The sequence below is a fragment of the Leptidea sinapis genome, chromosome 4, assembly GCF_905404315.1.
Source record: "Leptidea sinapis chromosome 4, ilLepSina1.1, whole genome shotgun sequence".
Lineage (NCBI taxonomy): Eukaryota > Metazoa > Arthropoda > Insecta > Lepidoptera > Pieridae > Leptidea > Leptidea sinapis.
The window spans coordinates 16,500,160-16,515,514 of record NC_066268.1 but is presented as its reverse complement, the minus strand read 5'-3'; the positions used below and the strand labels follow the sequence as shown (position 1 = coordinate 16,515,514).

Below are 15,355 nucleotides of genomic sequence, written 5' to 3'. Positions count from 1 at the left end.
TTATTTCAATTGCACGTACGTTACTCAAACCAGTTTGATACTTGGAATTTATTTCCCTTATGTTAAATTATTTAGCACAATATATTTAGCTCTCAGATAGTATTGATGACGATCAAGGAATAAGAATAAGAACCAATTAAAAAATTAAGGGCGATAGTGCAGTCACCACTGAAAAAGCCATCCACCAACCAGCGGCGTGATCGGAAAAATATCAGCAGGTATAGTACACGCTGGATCAGATAAAGGTTTTATTCCTAATGCACTGTTGGTATTTCGGTTTCTAATGTCAATAAATAAAGTATGTCTATTAGGCACGACATAAGAAAACTCAGAAATAATAAAAGTATCAAAACTATTTTCCACATAGTTTTCAGTGTTGCGAGCCAAATTTTTTTTTCATGCTTATTTCGGCTGCTACGACTCGTTGTTCAGACTCTAAGGCTATGTAAAATTAATAGTTTTGATGTATGAGAGTCACAATATGTAAGTGTCTTTTCATAATCCAAAAAAATGTTTTTTATAAGTATTTAATCAAACAAAAATTGTATATAAGATATACAATTAGTAACGTATACGTCCATTCTATTTAAATGACAAATTCTTTGCGATTATTATTTATAGCAATATAAAGAGTCTAAAAGGAAATTGGCAATGTCATTAAATGAATAAATCAAAGATAAATAACTACACATTTATTACCAATAAATAAAACACCAATGACACATCCGTACAATAAATGCATAAGATCATATTTGAGCAGATGGTGTCCCTAACCAGGTCGGTACCACAGTATAAATATATCAGTCAAAGCAATATGGGAACCGCGCAGAGCTCGAGCGACTGACAGCAGCTTATTGGCCTTGTTGAGACCTGCGTCTGTGTGCGTGCGTCGTTTAGAACATTTGTACGTAGGTTCCACACTGCTTTAGCAAATATATACTGTGCCTGTACTCGCTCGAACCAACATAAATTCTCGTCAAATACACACGTATATAAAATATATTATATTGTCGGAAATAGTCGGGAATGTGTCGTTAGGTGGGCGGAGTGGCGCGACCTTCCCCAAACAACATCAGACACAGGCGGTCGGCCAGATATGAGAAGAACATGTCCGCTGCTAACACTTGCAGTAAAATCATTCGATACTGAAACAAATAACACAATGATTAATTGACGCATTTTTATTTTAAATTCAAGGTTATTTTGATTCTACCGGGGTATTTCGATCATATCCCATCAGATGACCCGTAAACTTGATAATACTCCCGTAGACAAAAAAAGTATGTTGAGTCTGCAGTCTTCAATTATTGTCCTGATTAGAATTCTTTAGTGAACTTCCCTCGTACCTAGAACCACTTCAGAACCTTACTTACGTAATATATAAAAAAGCTTTATCGATTTCTTACATTGTAAGCACATTTATCCATTATTTATATTTTTTTTATGGAATAGGAGGACAAACGAGCGTACGGGTCACCTGGTGTTAAGTGATCTCCGCCGCCCACACTCTCCTGCAACACCAGAGGAATCACAAGAGCGTTGCCGGCCTTTAAGGAAGGTGTACGCGCTTTTCTTGAATGTACCTATGTCGTATCGTCCCGGAAACACCGCACAAGGAAGCTCATTCCACAGCTTCGTGGTAAGAGGAAGAAAGCTCCTTGAAAACCGCACTGTGGAGGACCGCCACACATCCAGATGGTGGGGATGATATCGTAACTTGTGGCGTGTCGTGCGAAGGTGAAATTCGGCGGCAGGAATCAGGTTGAACAGCTCTTCGGAACACTCCCCGTGATAAATGCGGTAGAAGACACACACTGAAGCGACGTCTCTACGCAACGCCAAGTGATCCAGCCGTTCACAGAGTACTGGGTCCCCGACAATTCGAGCTTTCCGATTTCTTTTTGATTTTTCCGATTCCGATACTAGGCGAGGCTTTAAGGGAAGTGTTCTCGAAGAGCGGTGATACGGCAAATGGGGTTTTTTTAGTGGTAAACGCGCAAACTTGAGTCTTCTGGGGGTTAAATTGGACAAGGTTCAACTTACCCCATTCCGTGACCTTCTCGAGAGAGGACTCGATAGAAGACACAAGTTTCTCCCGGCACTGGTCGACGTTTTCCCGAGAGAGACCTGCATGGCCAGTGTATACGGCATCACCAGTGCTGTCGTCTGCATAGCAATGCATGTTGGCGGTGTCCAACATATCATTGATATGCAGAAGAAACATCGTGGGAGATAGCACACAGCCTTGGGGCACTCCAGCGTTCACGGGCTTGGGATTCGAGCAATAACCATCGACAACGACCTGTATGCTGCGCCCAGTGAGGAAGCTGGAGGTCCACTTGCATAAGCTCTCGGGAAGCCCAAATGATGGAAGTTTCTGCCAGGCCTTCCCCTTTGCTTTCAATATCCGCCGCCCATCTATGTGTTAGGTATACCAGAAGATCGCCAGTCGACCGACCATGGCGGAAGCCGTACTGCCGGTCGTTGATCAACTGGTGACCCTCAAGGTATACCAAGAGCTGGCAGTTAATTATGCTCTCCATGATTTTGGAGACTAGGGAGGTAATAGCAATAAGCCTGTAGTTTGCCGGATCCGAACTGTCTCCTTTTTTTGGGATCGGATGGACAAGGGCTGACTTCCATGAATCAGGGACTACGCCTTTAGAAAAAGAGTGCCGGAATAAACGCGTTAGCACCGGCGTCAACTCAGGGGCACACGTTCTAAGCACGATTGGAGAAATGCCATCCGGCCCGCTCGACTTCCTGACTTTCAACGAAAACAGAGCTCGCCTAACAGTTTTCTGTCGGAACTGTACTTCAGGCATGGAGCTCTGACACCGCGGGATAGTCGGCGGTGTTTTGACCGTTGTCGTCAAGAGTCGAGTTGGAGGCAAAAAGAGTGCACAGGAGATCGGCTTTCTCTTTTGCCGTATGGGCCCGGGTGTCATTCCTCATGTGCAACGGCGACATGGACGGCTGGTTGAAGTTACCAAGAGCAGCTTTCGACAACGACCAGAACTTATGTGTTCCGGTCGGGTAACTGGAAAGTTGCTCGCCAATTTTGACGACGTGCTTCGATTTCGCACGGGCGATTTGCCGCGTAAAAAAACTGGAGGCACGGTTATATTTCCTCTTCAGAACTTTGCAGTTCGGATCCTTTGAGCCCAGCGCCGCAACCCAAGTTCGATACGCCTGTTCTTTGCAGTCAGATGCTGCTTTACTGACGCATCGAATCAGGGCTGTGATCTGCCACCGATCGGTACTACAGAGCTTGGTATAAAAATATCCATGCCCTGCAGTATCACATCGGCTACTACAACGGCGCAGGCACTAGGATCATCCGAAGGGAAACAAACCCTGTCCCAAGGGTAGGATGCAAAAAAGGAACGCATCCTATCCCAATCTGCTGACTTGTAGTGCCAAACGCGGCGGTTCGCTGGTGGTCTGCGACGTTGGCGTCGGATAGGCACTAGACTCCTGACCAGGCAATGGTCGGACGTTCCGAGAGGGGCGTCGACAGAGACCTGGTAACCATCGGGATGTGTAGTCAGCAGAAGATCTAATAAGAACGGCATGTGACTATCCACATCCGGGAGCCGCGTCGGCGACTCAACCAATTGGGACAGACCATACGCCAATGCAAAATTATGCACAGATCGCCCTGCGTAGTCTGTGGTACGTGATCCAAGCCATTCGGCATTGTGCCCGTTGAAATCACCCAAGACTACAATTTCAGCGGAGGGGATCTGAGCAAGCACGTCATCAAATGCCGCTTGAACGCAGCCCCTGAGGTGATCCGTTTCTGCGTTACCACTATGGGACCTGTAGACACACGCATAGATGCGGACGCGGTCCTCTAAATCTACGCGGAGCCAGAGAGTAGACTCATATTTTGTTTTGAAGGACGGGGGGGAGTTGCCTCATAATTATTTGGTTTTGGTATTTTAATTAAATTAATAGTGTGCCCAGTTCACTATTATCAATTAATATTACTTTTATTCCTTCATGCAAAATTATTAAGTACTATAATTTATCTATTATCATCAAATAAATATTAACAATGATAGTATATTATGGTACTAGTGAGCTAAGTTGTTCATTATACACGAGGCTGTGGGTTGGTCGTCAATCAATAAATCAGTCTCATTAGTTTTTAGTTAAAAATGTTTTATAAAATATTTAGCTTACATAATATTATATAAATAAACATGTTACCTCATACGGGAAGTCAACGATCTCAAACATGCTGGAGAGGTCCGGGAGTAACCCAGCAGCCAGGGCTACTACTGTCCCACCAGATATCACAATACTGTACAGGAGTGGTTTGTTGGCACGAAGACCCTCCATGAAAGGCTCACCCTGCATTCATTAATAAATTTAAGTCTTTGAGATAATCCTTTAAGCATCTAACATTTATTGTATAATAATATTATGATAAATAATATAATTTATTATTATTTTGGCTAAGGGGCCAAAAGGGCTGGCTTGCATCATATAGCTGTTATAGTTAAGGTTTGAGTCAAATCTAACGTTAACAGTAACACATGACTGCGGAATGTGTCGTATTCCTTATACCAAGGATAAAGAGGTTAAAGTTATAAAGTGAGACATCATGTCAATATCGAATATTTATTGAATTTATTAAACTTTTGGACGGGTCGCTATTATGGTGAAGATTGGACGGTTATGGTTAACAGTTGAAGTTATGACGTCATCTTAAAATTGGCATATAGTGCACCACATTTTTTGCTATTTGTATAATACTTCAGCTACCACATCTTGTAACTCATATGTCTACTGAACTACAACCAATGAAACTTCATTCTAATTGTATAAAAAATAATTTAATGATATTTAAATAAACGTAACGTAACCTAATTATAAATCTGGCCTGTTTTCATCTGTTGTCTATCAGCATGAAGCTTTATCTAGACATTTAAATTATCTAAGGGATTTGTTATGTTTTTAAGGTGATAACCCTCACTTCTAGGATTAATACACAAATAAAATTTGGAAACAAAATTTTTTGAACGATGCGGGACTCGAAACCACGACCTCTGGCGTTATCTAAGGTATTTAGTTTTGTTACGCTAAAGAAGTATAACTTGTTGTATGCGAACATTGTAGTACACGCACACTATCAATAAGTAAAACACGATACAAGGATGTGATAATGATAAGATACTAGTTTTAACCCAATTTTAATTAGGAATCAATATTCCTATGATAGTTTTGAGTTGAAACACAATTTAAGTAAACTTACCCTATAATTAATAGCAAATGTAGATATTTGTAACGCCATGGAAATGATATACACAGTACTGTTTAATAAATCTGGTTGGAATGGCCTCTCCTCATCTTCAGCAAGATCCATGTCTAGCTTGGGAGTTACATCTCTGAAATTAACAAATTTAGAAATTAATACTTAATATTTGAGAGAAATCTTTGATGATTAAAATCTTTCTTTAAAAACTTAGAAACATAACATTAAAAACATTGAACATGAGAGCAGCGCAAGACCGCTCGTCGTGATCTTTCAGGAGGCCTTTTCCAGCAGTGGACTTTATTATCATTATGATGATGATATTTGTTTTATTGTATAAAATAGATTTTGATCCGTCGGTCATTTTCAAGACACTTCAAATGTTAGGTATGCTCTTCAGTCAGTTTTTTAATATAAGCCTTGCAGGGGGCAAGGGCAAACAGGCAAGAGACTCACGTGATGAGAAGTGGTATAAGGCAACCAACCGTCCATGGACATTCGCAACACCAGGTGTCAAGAGATGCGTTACCGGCTTTTATGTTGGGAGTACACTCTAAGCTTGAAGATATCGTAGTCCTATCGGTACGGGAAAACTTCAGTTGGTAACTGATACCAGAAATGGCTGTGCGTGAAGTTTATTACAAAACGGTTGGTTTTAGAATGCCAGAATTCAACATGATTCGCATTTTGACCTAATGTCTGGTGGTGGAATTCAGCTGCTGGTATCAACCCGAACAGCTCCTGAGAGCACTGCCCGTGATATATGAGGTAGAAGATGCAGAGAGAACCCACTCTCATTTCTATACAACGCCAAACTGTCAAGCTAATCGGAGATGACTTGATCGTCGATGGTCGCTCTTCGTTTTATCCGGTCAAATGGAAGAAGCTAGTACAGGTGAGCTCCCACCCCGTATGTCCGGAAGTCGTACTATCGATAGATATACCAACACATTTTTGTCGACGACCATAAAACCATTTATTGTTAGAATTTGTTAGGCTTAAAAAAGGCTTAGTGTGTATTAGATCATAAAATAAATAGAACCCATTTAATTGATAACAGAAAGGTGCGACTAGGTATATTCTCCTAGCAAGGAAAGTTTGAAAAATACCCTCACAAACAAAGCTCATAAGAAATGACTCTAATAGAGTACCACTGAGCAAAGAACCACCGTTCACAAATTCAAGGGACATGAAGTGTGGAATGAACACTAACTTCATTTAATGACACAAATAAAATTTGAAATTAAAATTATGAACGATGCGGTTCTTTATTTGTGTATTTAATCCCAGAAGTGAGGGTTATCACTTTAAAAACATAACAAATTTATTTAATGAATCTCCCAACACATTGGCGACTTATTAATTGCCATGCAATGTGAAGGGTAACAATCAACCATCAAATGACCTCGCTCGTCTTTGGATGCCAGATATATAAGTTAATTTTTCATATTATATGGGATAGTTCTATCTATCGCTAAGCAAAAGTGCATTTGTACTGTTGTGTTCCGGTTTGAAGGGAGAGTGAATATCTGTAATCACAGGCACAGAAGACATTCCAACTTAACCTTAATGGGCTTGTTCAAACCAACCTGTCGGGAGATCGCGCCGTAGCTTCCCGCACCAAGTATATGAGACACAGGAAATGTACCGCGAACTGTGTGAGTACCGTCATGATGGTATACAAGTTGAATATGTTCGGTAGAGGGCGCTGTTTCGACAGCTGCTTTAGTGGCTGAAAGAGAATATAACTATTCAAGAATTGTGTGTAAAAATCATTATTGGAAGTAAAAATCCGCCATACGAGATTGGGCTAAAAATTTAGAATAGAATTGCACTTTATTAGCAATAAGAGACATACAACCTTCAATTTACAACATTAATTAAAATCTTAAAATAGTAAATTTAATAAGGTAATAAAAATTATTAAAGCATAAAAAATAACTTTACGACACTTATTTCCCTGCCGACTCACTCAGTACACTGTGTTAGTGCAGAAGACACCAACTACTTGTCAGCAGCCCCTTGGAGTTGACAGTTGCTGTTTGCAGTAAACAATTAAAAGGGAAAATATTGGGAACAAGACAGCATACCAAGAAGTATGTGTTTTAATTGTGTATTTAAAATAAAAACAAACATAAAAAAAAACATTGTCTTCTTTGATAATATTCCCACCAAACCACATCAATGTGGGAACTTCCCATAAGGACTCTCATAGTGTCCCGTACACCTACTTACAACTTACACGTATTGGTGGTAGTGACACCGAATAAGGCCATGCTGCATAATTTTTATCATAAAAGTAAATTATTTTAGTTATTCACCCGTAAGCTACCAAAATCCATACTGCTTATTAGCTACTCAGTACATCTCGATCTCTTAGTAGCAGCTCGCGGCAGATCTTATATTGTACTCAATTTATTTATCTCTATCTCATATAAGCAGTTCACACGGCAAATCTTTTACTGCTCCCTACTCATCTTCCTAATCATCCTACAATAACTAACTCACATTCTATCTTATTACAACATCACATAAAATATACCTTAGATCTTGAAATAAACAGAAAACATGAAGCCAGCAATAAACTTTGAAGTGTAGCTTGAGTATCGCTGAACTTGATACCGTCCAGATATAGAACAGATTGACTGTATGCCAATATCAATGCATTCAGAGCCAGTATCTTAAACATTTGCAGGGTTGTGACGAGAGTACAGCGGCCTTGTTTGATTATGTGGCAAACTGAAAGATAAAAAATGCATTAATAACACCACACGAATTCTTGTTTTTTTTTAATAGGCAAACACGCAAGGGGCTGGCAAGTGGTGAATCAAATTTCTATTTTTATATATCGTTGTTGTTGCCGTCCTTTAATGTGGAATGCTTTCTGCTTCAAGGTCCTTTCGTCGTATCTGTTCGGGAAAACTGTAGCCCCAAAAAAGATTGATCGTCGATGATTCGAGTTGCTCTTAGTTGTATGCGGTAAAGTGGAATAAGCTGCGACTAGGGTGAGAACGGTACTCCGTGTGAGACCAAATTTGCGACTTATTACTATTAGTTGCAGGTGGAAGCTTGTGTAAAATACTGTCTTTCCTTACTTCTAGAAATTCACCTCAGGATAGAATTATTCATAATTCGGAAGTTTACCCTGTCTGTAAAGGCATAGGTATGTCCGAATGTTTAAACTAAAACCATAAATACTTCCATCGAAACCTCTGAAAAAGGTGACATAGTTCGGTATACGGTAACTAAAACGTTGATATGTTGGACGTTCAAAATCAAATATTGAGTATTTATAACAAACAAAAAGCAATTTTTCTATTTCCTCAAGTTACATATTGGTATCCTAGTCAACCACGACCAACGATTCACTTCAACCAATACAGTGCGTGCAGGTTCAATTCATGAGTTCAATTAATTTCTGACGGAATTGAATAAATAATTTATAATTTTGGATATACTTAAAAAGATCAGGTCAGGATAACCATTAATAAAAGATATGATAAAGAGTGGGGATCGGATGCAAAATGCAGAAGGCAGGGAAGAGTGAGCCCGCCAATTGGCCTGTAATCTCTCCCTACCTCTCTGTTATACATTTGTGATTTTATTAATAAACATAATGGAGTATATACTACACTGATAAAGGTGTGATTGTATACGTTAGAAGTGTTTCACTCTGAGCTCTAGTAGATAATATACAGTCAATTGTCAGTCACTCAATTCGCCGCGTGACGTTATTATTCCAGGAATCATTGCATTTACTTCTTAACACTCTTTATTCTGGACCAAAACATATTATTTTCTTTACTTTGATTTTAGATCAAATCAGAGTTATAGTTTCCTTAAATGTGGAAAAAACGTGACCAAATTTGCAAATTTTGTAATTGTGCGTCACCTAATTCATCAATCACATTGCAGCTAACAAAGTATAATTTAAAACGCACTTTACTAGCGAGTGGCTAAAGTAGATATTTATTTAAACGATTTGAGTAAGTGAAACTTTTGTACAAGTAATTTATATTGTGTGCTTATAATATGTAGACTAGTTGTTTATCCATAAAAAAATCAAGCAACAATATTTGAAGTTAGATAAAAAGGCATACATTCATTTCAAACTATATTCCTTTAGATTACTTTTTGATGTATAAACGAAACAATAATTTAGTAAATAGTAATAAATTTAAATATTTCATAAAGTGCTGCTTGACGTCATATCACCGCGCGCCGCTATAAGGCCCGCTCATAATGAGTGAATGTGTAGTGTAATAATAATGAGTAATGACGTATAAACGGCCCGGTATAATAGTGAACCTCCGCTTATAGCCGCAATGGCCTAGCGGAACAGTGAACAACCAATTTTTTTTTTCAATTCCTTAAATTTCCTTAGATTCTAATATTACCAGAACATCAATTCAATACATACTATATTAAACTATATTACATTATTACGCCATATTTTTGTGAGTATAAATAAGGTATAACTTACTACAAAATATACTGGACAGTCGACTGGTGAAAGGTGCGGCAACACTGGCATCTCCTAAGCGAACTATTTGGGGCTGATCTTCCTCTTCCAGCTTCTTCATGGCTCTTCGGAGTCTGGCGGCGGCTTCAGCTCTGGCCTCAGCTCTTGGGTCCCGAAGGCCTGGTGGTCTCCTGGGTTCCGGTTCTGGAGGTCTCTCTTCACGGGGCTTCTCTCTAGGCCTCTCTGGTGCATTAGCTAAGATTGCAACACCTACCTAAAATTTATAATTAGAAACATATATTTTGTGCCGACATTTTTTTATGAAAATAAGTGACGAGACGAGCAGGACGGTCAGCTAATGGTAATTGATACGTCCAGCAAATTACAATGGAGTCCCGCTCAGGATTCTTGAAAAACCCAAAATTTTCCTTAAGTGGCACTACAATTGCGCTCGTCACCTTGAGACATAAGATGTTAAGTCTCATTTGTCCAGTAATTTCACTAGCTACGGCACCCTTCAGACCGAAACACAAATGTTTACACATAACTGCTTCACAGCAGAAATAGGCTTCGCTGTGGTACCCATTATCTAGGCGGCATCCTGTGCTCCCACTGATATGTGATATATTTACTGAGGTTTTCCACTTATCTGTCACCTAGGTTCCAAAAAGTTATGGTATGTGGTTACGAATGTCAAGAGTTTTAAGTAACATAAGGTGTTCCTCAGGGTTAACATTTATGTCCTATTTTATTTTTATCTTTTTATAAACGACTTACCTACTGAAATTTATCACAAAAACTTATACATTTTTGCTGATGATCTTATGTTTTTTTTTAATATTCACAGTGCACCTCACCCCGAGCTGCTTCAGGAAGGCAAATAATAAATTATTTCTCAATACGCTAAGTGCATGCATATTACATTTACAATTAAAAAAATCGAATCTTTTACTAGTATAATCATAATATTATGGAGAACCTGTAAGATTTTCAAAATCATAACAACTCTACAACGCACCTCTAATGCTATATTTTGCTCCATTTTAGAATATTATTCTTGTGTTTGAAACCCACACTAATAACAAATGTATTTTATATATTTATTGTTAAGGGTTTCCTTGATTCCTTTTTTCTTGCGGTGCGCGAATGCAAATTAAAGAAACTACCTAATTATTAAGACTGGTAAAAATACTTTTAAATTATGACACTGGCCGACCGTCATTGTTCTACTGACCAAATGATAATGTTACAATATTTTTAGAGGTTTATTGAATGTTGTTTCTAGATGTGACACTAGAATTGTAAATAAGCCTGTGATTCTAAAAGGGTATAGAACCAATTTTGGCTTTAATTGTTAGCATCGCGGATTTGTCGCGATTTTAATATTATATTGTACCAAAAAACAACAACAGACATATTTCTAATTCTTAGCACTTGCATTAAAAATAGCATTTCAAATATTAATTTTCTATTTTGTTTAAAAATCTTTGTTTTCACCCGATTGAATTAGACCTGAAGCTTTGATATAAATGTGTAGTTTTAATGCTAATATAAATATGAAACAAATGAAATGTGTATAAACTTATTCCCCAACCGAACTATTATTAACACAACATTAACTTACATCAGCATGTTTCAGTGCTCCTACATCATTGGTGCCATCGCCACACATAAGAGTAATATATCCCAGGGACTTTAATGTCACTACTACAAACTCCTTTTGCTTTGGTGCGAATCGAGCAAAAACTTTAATGAATGGTATTATTTCACGGAGGAATTTATGATCATTATCATTTAAAAATGATAAGCCTTCACCAGTTATACACAAATCATACTTTGATGTCAATTCTTTAGATGTCTTGAATGGTTTTGTTGGCAAGTCTATGTCTTCATTAATAGATCTCCAGCTCCACTCCTCCTTACTATTTGACAATACAAGTACTTCTTTTTGTGTAAACTTGAGCTCCTTAGCTACATGACATGCGGTTAATGGATTGTCACCAGTTATCATTACAACAGAATGTGAAGCATTTAATATTTCAGCTATTGCTTTCTTAGAGTCCGTTTTTAATGGGCATGATATTATAACAAAACCTACAAATGTCAAAGCTGATTCTACATCTTCACGAGACAGTTCTCTTACTTCCTGTGAACTTAATTTGCCCAAATTTCTATAGCCCAGTGCTAAAACTCTTGCACCTCTCCTTGATAATGTTAAATACACATGGTCATAATGACTAGGGACTTCTTTCAGCATAGTTTTTATTGTTTCTGGTGCTCCTTTTACACTGCTGATGTAATGAGATTCCATAAAACCTCTCTCATTAACTTGATAGCCTGCTACCACGGACATCCTTTTAAGAGCACTAGAAAAATGATTTCTATGGATAATTTTTAATCCTGGTGACTTTCCTTTCTTTGGCACAACTGCATCACCTTTTGTTAGGTTCCATTCTGCAGCCTTCAGTGTTGCCTTCTCTAAAGGATCCCCAACAATTCCATCGTCCAGTTGCACAAGAGAATGACAGGATGCTAAAACCTGAATAGTCTCTACTGGTGCCTCAGATAATGGAACTACTGTTGCATCTTTATGATCTCCAACACCAGCCACACCTTCCACCACTAAATTATCGCTTGTCAGTGTGCCTGTTTTATCAAAACAACAAATCTCAACCTTTCCTGCAAAGGGTATTCTGAATGGTTCAGTACAAAATACAGCCAGCCTCGACAATGACAACAGAGATGTATTAACAGCTAGTGAAAGCTCTATTGGTAGTTCAGGCGGCACTACAGATGTTAATATTAATGTGCATTCTAAGAACAATTTATACCTGTTCCTTTCAGGATCTTCACAGCCTTTTATCCACACATAAGCTGCAGCAGCAATTGCAAATATCAACAAGAAAAGAATAAAACCAAATGTTTCCAAATTATTGGCAGTTACCCTTTTTACACCAAAGAGTATTGTTCTGAGTAGCTTTCCTTGTGAAGTATTAAATCCATTTCTGACAACATATCCAATACATCCATTATCAGGAGCCTTGAGGCCTGATGTAATATTTTTGCTTGGTGATGAATGCTGAACAATCTTTGTCCCACCAAAGAGCATGTGCAATTTACCATCACCTTCAGGATCCAAATTTTGCCTTGTGTCTTTTTCATTTTCAATTGGTTCTTTCATTTGTGGAACACTCTCTCCAGTCAACATAGATTCATCTACAATACATGATCCTCTCATCAGAGCTATATCACAAGGAACTAAATTATCATTGACTGATCTTGTCAGTGATACTACATCTCCCGGCAGTAGTTGGTCGCTCATAATTTGTCGCCACCTTCTATTCCTGTATACATTTATGTTGTATGGCTTATTTCCCATTTTTCTTATTTCAGCCATATTTCTTAGCTGCTGTTGGACTAATGTACACTCAAACATGACCAGCATAACCAGAGTAAATATGGAGTAATACCAATATCTATCTAAACACCAGAGTGCCACACAAAATACTTGAAATACAAAAAATGGAGCTGTTGCTCTCTCTTTAAACAGCTCCATGAATTCAGGTACAACCTGAAATAATATAATAACTTTATAAAGATACTAAAATAAACAAAGATAATTAAAATTAAAGTTCTGAAAAAATAACTGCCAGTAAGTGACAAGACCAGACATACATAGTTTGGAAATACTGTGTTAAAGAATAACATATCACATATTATTGTTTTTCCATATTTTGCCTTTCTAAAGACTCCATTTTGCACCAAATTAATTGAACAACAAATCTTTAGGGTTAGTTATATTTAACTTCAATATATACTTAATAAACTAAAAGCTAGTGTCAACATACCATTATCATTTCATTTTTACCAAAATCCTTCTCTGCCATTAAAATAGATTCATCATCAGTATAGCCTTTTGATTCTAGATATTCATCATAAACCTTAGTAATGGGGAATGCAATTGTGTGGAATATTTTTTTATCCCAATCATAAATATATTTGCTCTTTTGAAATATAAACCAAACATCCGGATTTGAGTCATCTGCTTTAGTAGACTGGAAAATCATAATTGCTAAAAATTTGCATACTTTAACAATTTCATAGTCAAACAATATGATATTACTATTCAATTGAATTTGATTCAGTTCAATTCAATCATCTTTTATAAATAATTTAATAATGAGTTTGAATTGAGTTGAGGAGTGATATGACTTTGGATGATAATCTAAATCAAAATATTTTACACTAAAATATTCAACTGCATTTAAATCATTTTTCAATTATATTATGCTTGATAAATGTTTATATTATAATAATTTAATAACCATTATTTTGAAAAGTAAATCTTCAAATATTTTAAACTAAATTATTAATCAATTGAATTTGATAAATTGTTCAAATTTTAAACATATGATTGATAAATGTTTACATTATAATTTAATAATCAGTAATTCAAAAAGTAAGTTGAACAGTGACTTTGGATAGTAATCTAAATCAAAATATTTTAAAATACAATATTGTTCAATTGAGTTTAATTCATTTTTCAATCTCAAGTTGAATATTTTATTATGATAATTTAATAACCAGAATACAATGTAACTTAGTATTTTCTGTTATGACAAACTAATTACTAATTATTTCATTCATTCAAAATCAATAAAAACTAAAGAGATAGTATTTTGAACCAAAATATGTTTTGTTTCACTAAAAATTTAAGTAAAATAAATACCTTAGTATGGTGTAAGCGAACAACTTCTGGAAATCCATTATTTGATGTTGGAACTACTTTAACAATTTCTGCTCGCAATGGATCGTTTTCCTAAAAGATCAGTTGAAATAAACATTTTAAATTATAATAACTTAGTACAGATAAATCACTATGAATAAAACAGATTGATCAGTACTGTTACGTGATTGTATTTTAAAAATTGGGTTGAATATATAAAGAGTTAATACTTACTGGTGAACAAGACAAAAAACACTGTATATGCACACTCCAATAACAGCATAGGCATATGAGAATTTGAATACTAGCCACTGCTGCTACTATTACAAAGCCAGCCTCAAAGTTTTCATTGAAACCGTAAACAAATACCCAACAGTAGAATATTATGGGGTAAATAACTAGAAAAGGAAGTATGGTTCCTTGTAATACGGTAGCTACAGGTTTAAATAATTGTGTATATTGAACTAAATCGTCCAATGACGATTGCTTGTTTATAACCATTTTGAATATTATTGCACTGACCAGTTGAACCTAATATAATACTATTTTAAATATGTCTTAAAATAATCATTGTTAGTCACTCTTCCATATAAATTACTGCATTATAAAATTTATTTGCAATTAAATTCAAATGTGGATAAGTAATTTCTGACACGGCATAAGTTTATAACATGGAGTACAATTATATTTAAAAGTTTATAAATCTAAAATGTCAGTCCCAGAAGTCATAGAGTTAGGAAGAAATCATAATATATATATTTCGACACAATATTTAGGCTCCATGAAATAAGTTGTTTCTTTTTGTGTAATGGAAAAGTAAATGCATTTTATGACATAGAAATTGACCAAAATAGGCAATGCATTGTTATGCAAAATAGACTCACAGTTGACAGTAATATTAACT

The 15,355-nt window shown here is 36.7% G+C and overlaps 1 protein-coding gene across 1 annotated transcript; it reads right to left on the bottom strand.

Moving 5' to 3' along the window:
• Positions 1–677: 677 nt before the first annotated feature.
• LOC126979962 (endoplasmic reticulum transmembrane helix translocase) lies at positions 678–15,111 on the bottom strand. The gene is made up of 10 exons (XM_050829557.1): positions 14,686–15,111; positions 14,455–14,544; positions 13,574–13,780; positions 11,350–13,296; positions 9,747–9,999; positions 7,806–8,002; positions 6,853–6,995; positions 5,264–5,396; positions 4,216–4,359; positions 678–1,145 (listed from the first exon to the last, which is right to left on the bottom strand). Exons 1-10 carry the CDS (start codon positions 14,950–14,952, stop codon positions 1,035–1,037), a joined length of 3,492 nt encoding a protein of 1,163 aa, XP_050685514.1. The 5' UTR covers positions 14,953–15,111; the 3' UTR covers positions 678–1,034.
• Between the last annotated feature and the right edge of the window lie 244 nt (positions 15,112–15,355).

Coding starts and splice junctions, on each gene's coding strand:
- LOC126979962 (XM_050829557.1), bottom strand. CDS start 14,952: ATGGTTATAAACAAGCAATCGTCATTGGACGATTTAGTTCAATATACA. Junction 13,781..14,454: donor TTCGCTTACACCATACTAAG/GTATTTATTTTA, acceptor ATGATTTTCCAG/TCTACTAAAGCAGATGACTC. Junction 1,146..4,215: donor TCGTTGACTTCCCGTATGAG/GTAACATGTTTA, acceptor TATTTGTTTCAG/TATCGAATGATTTTACTGCA.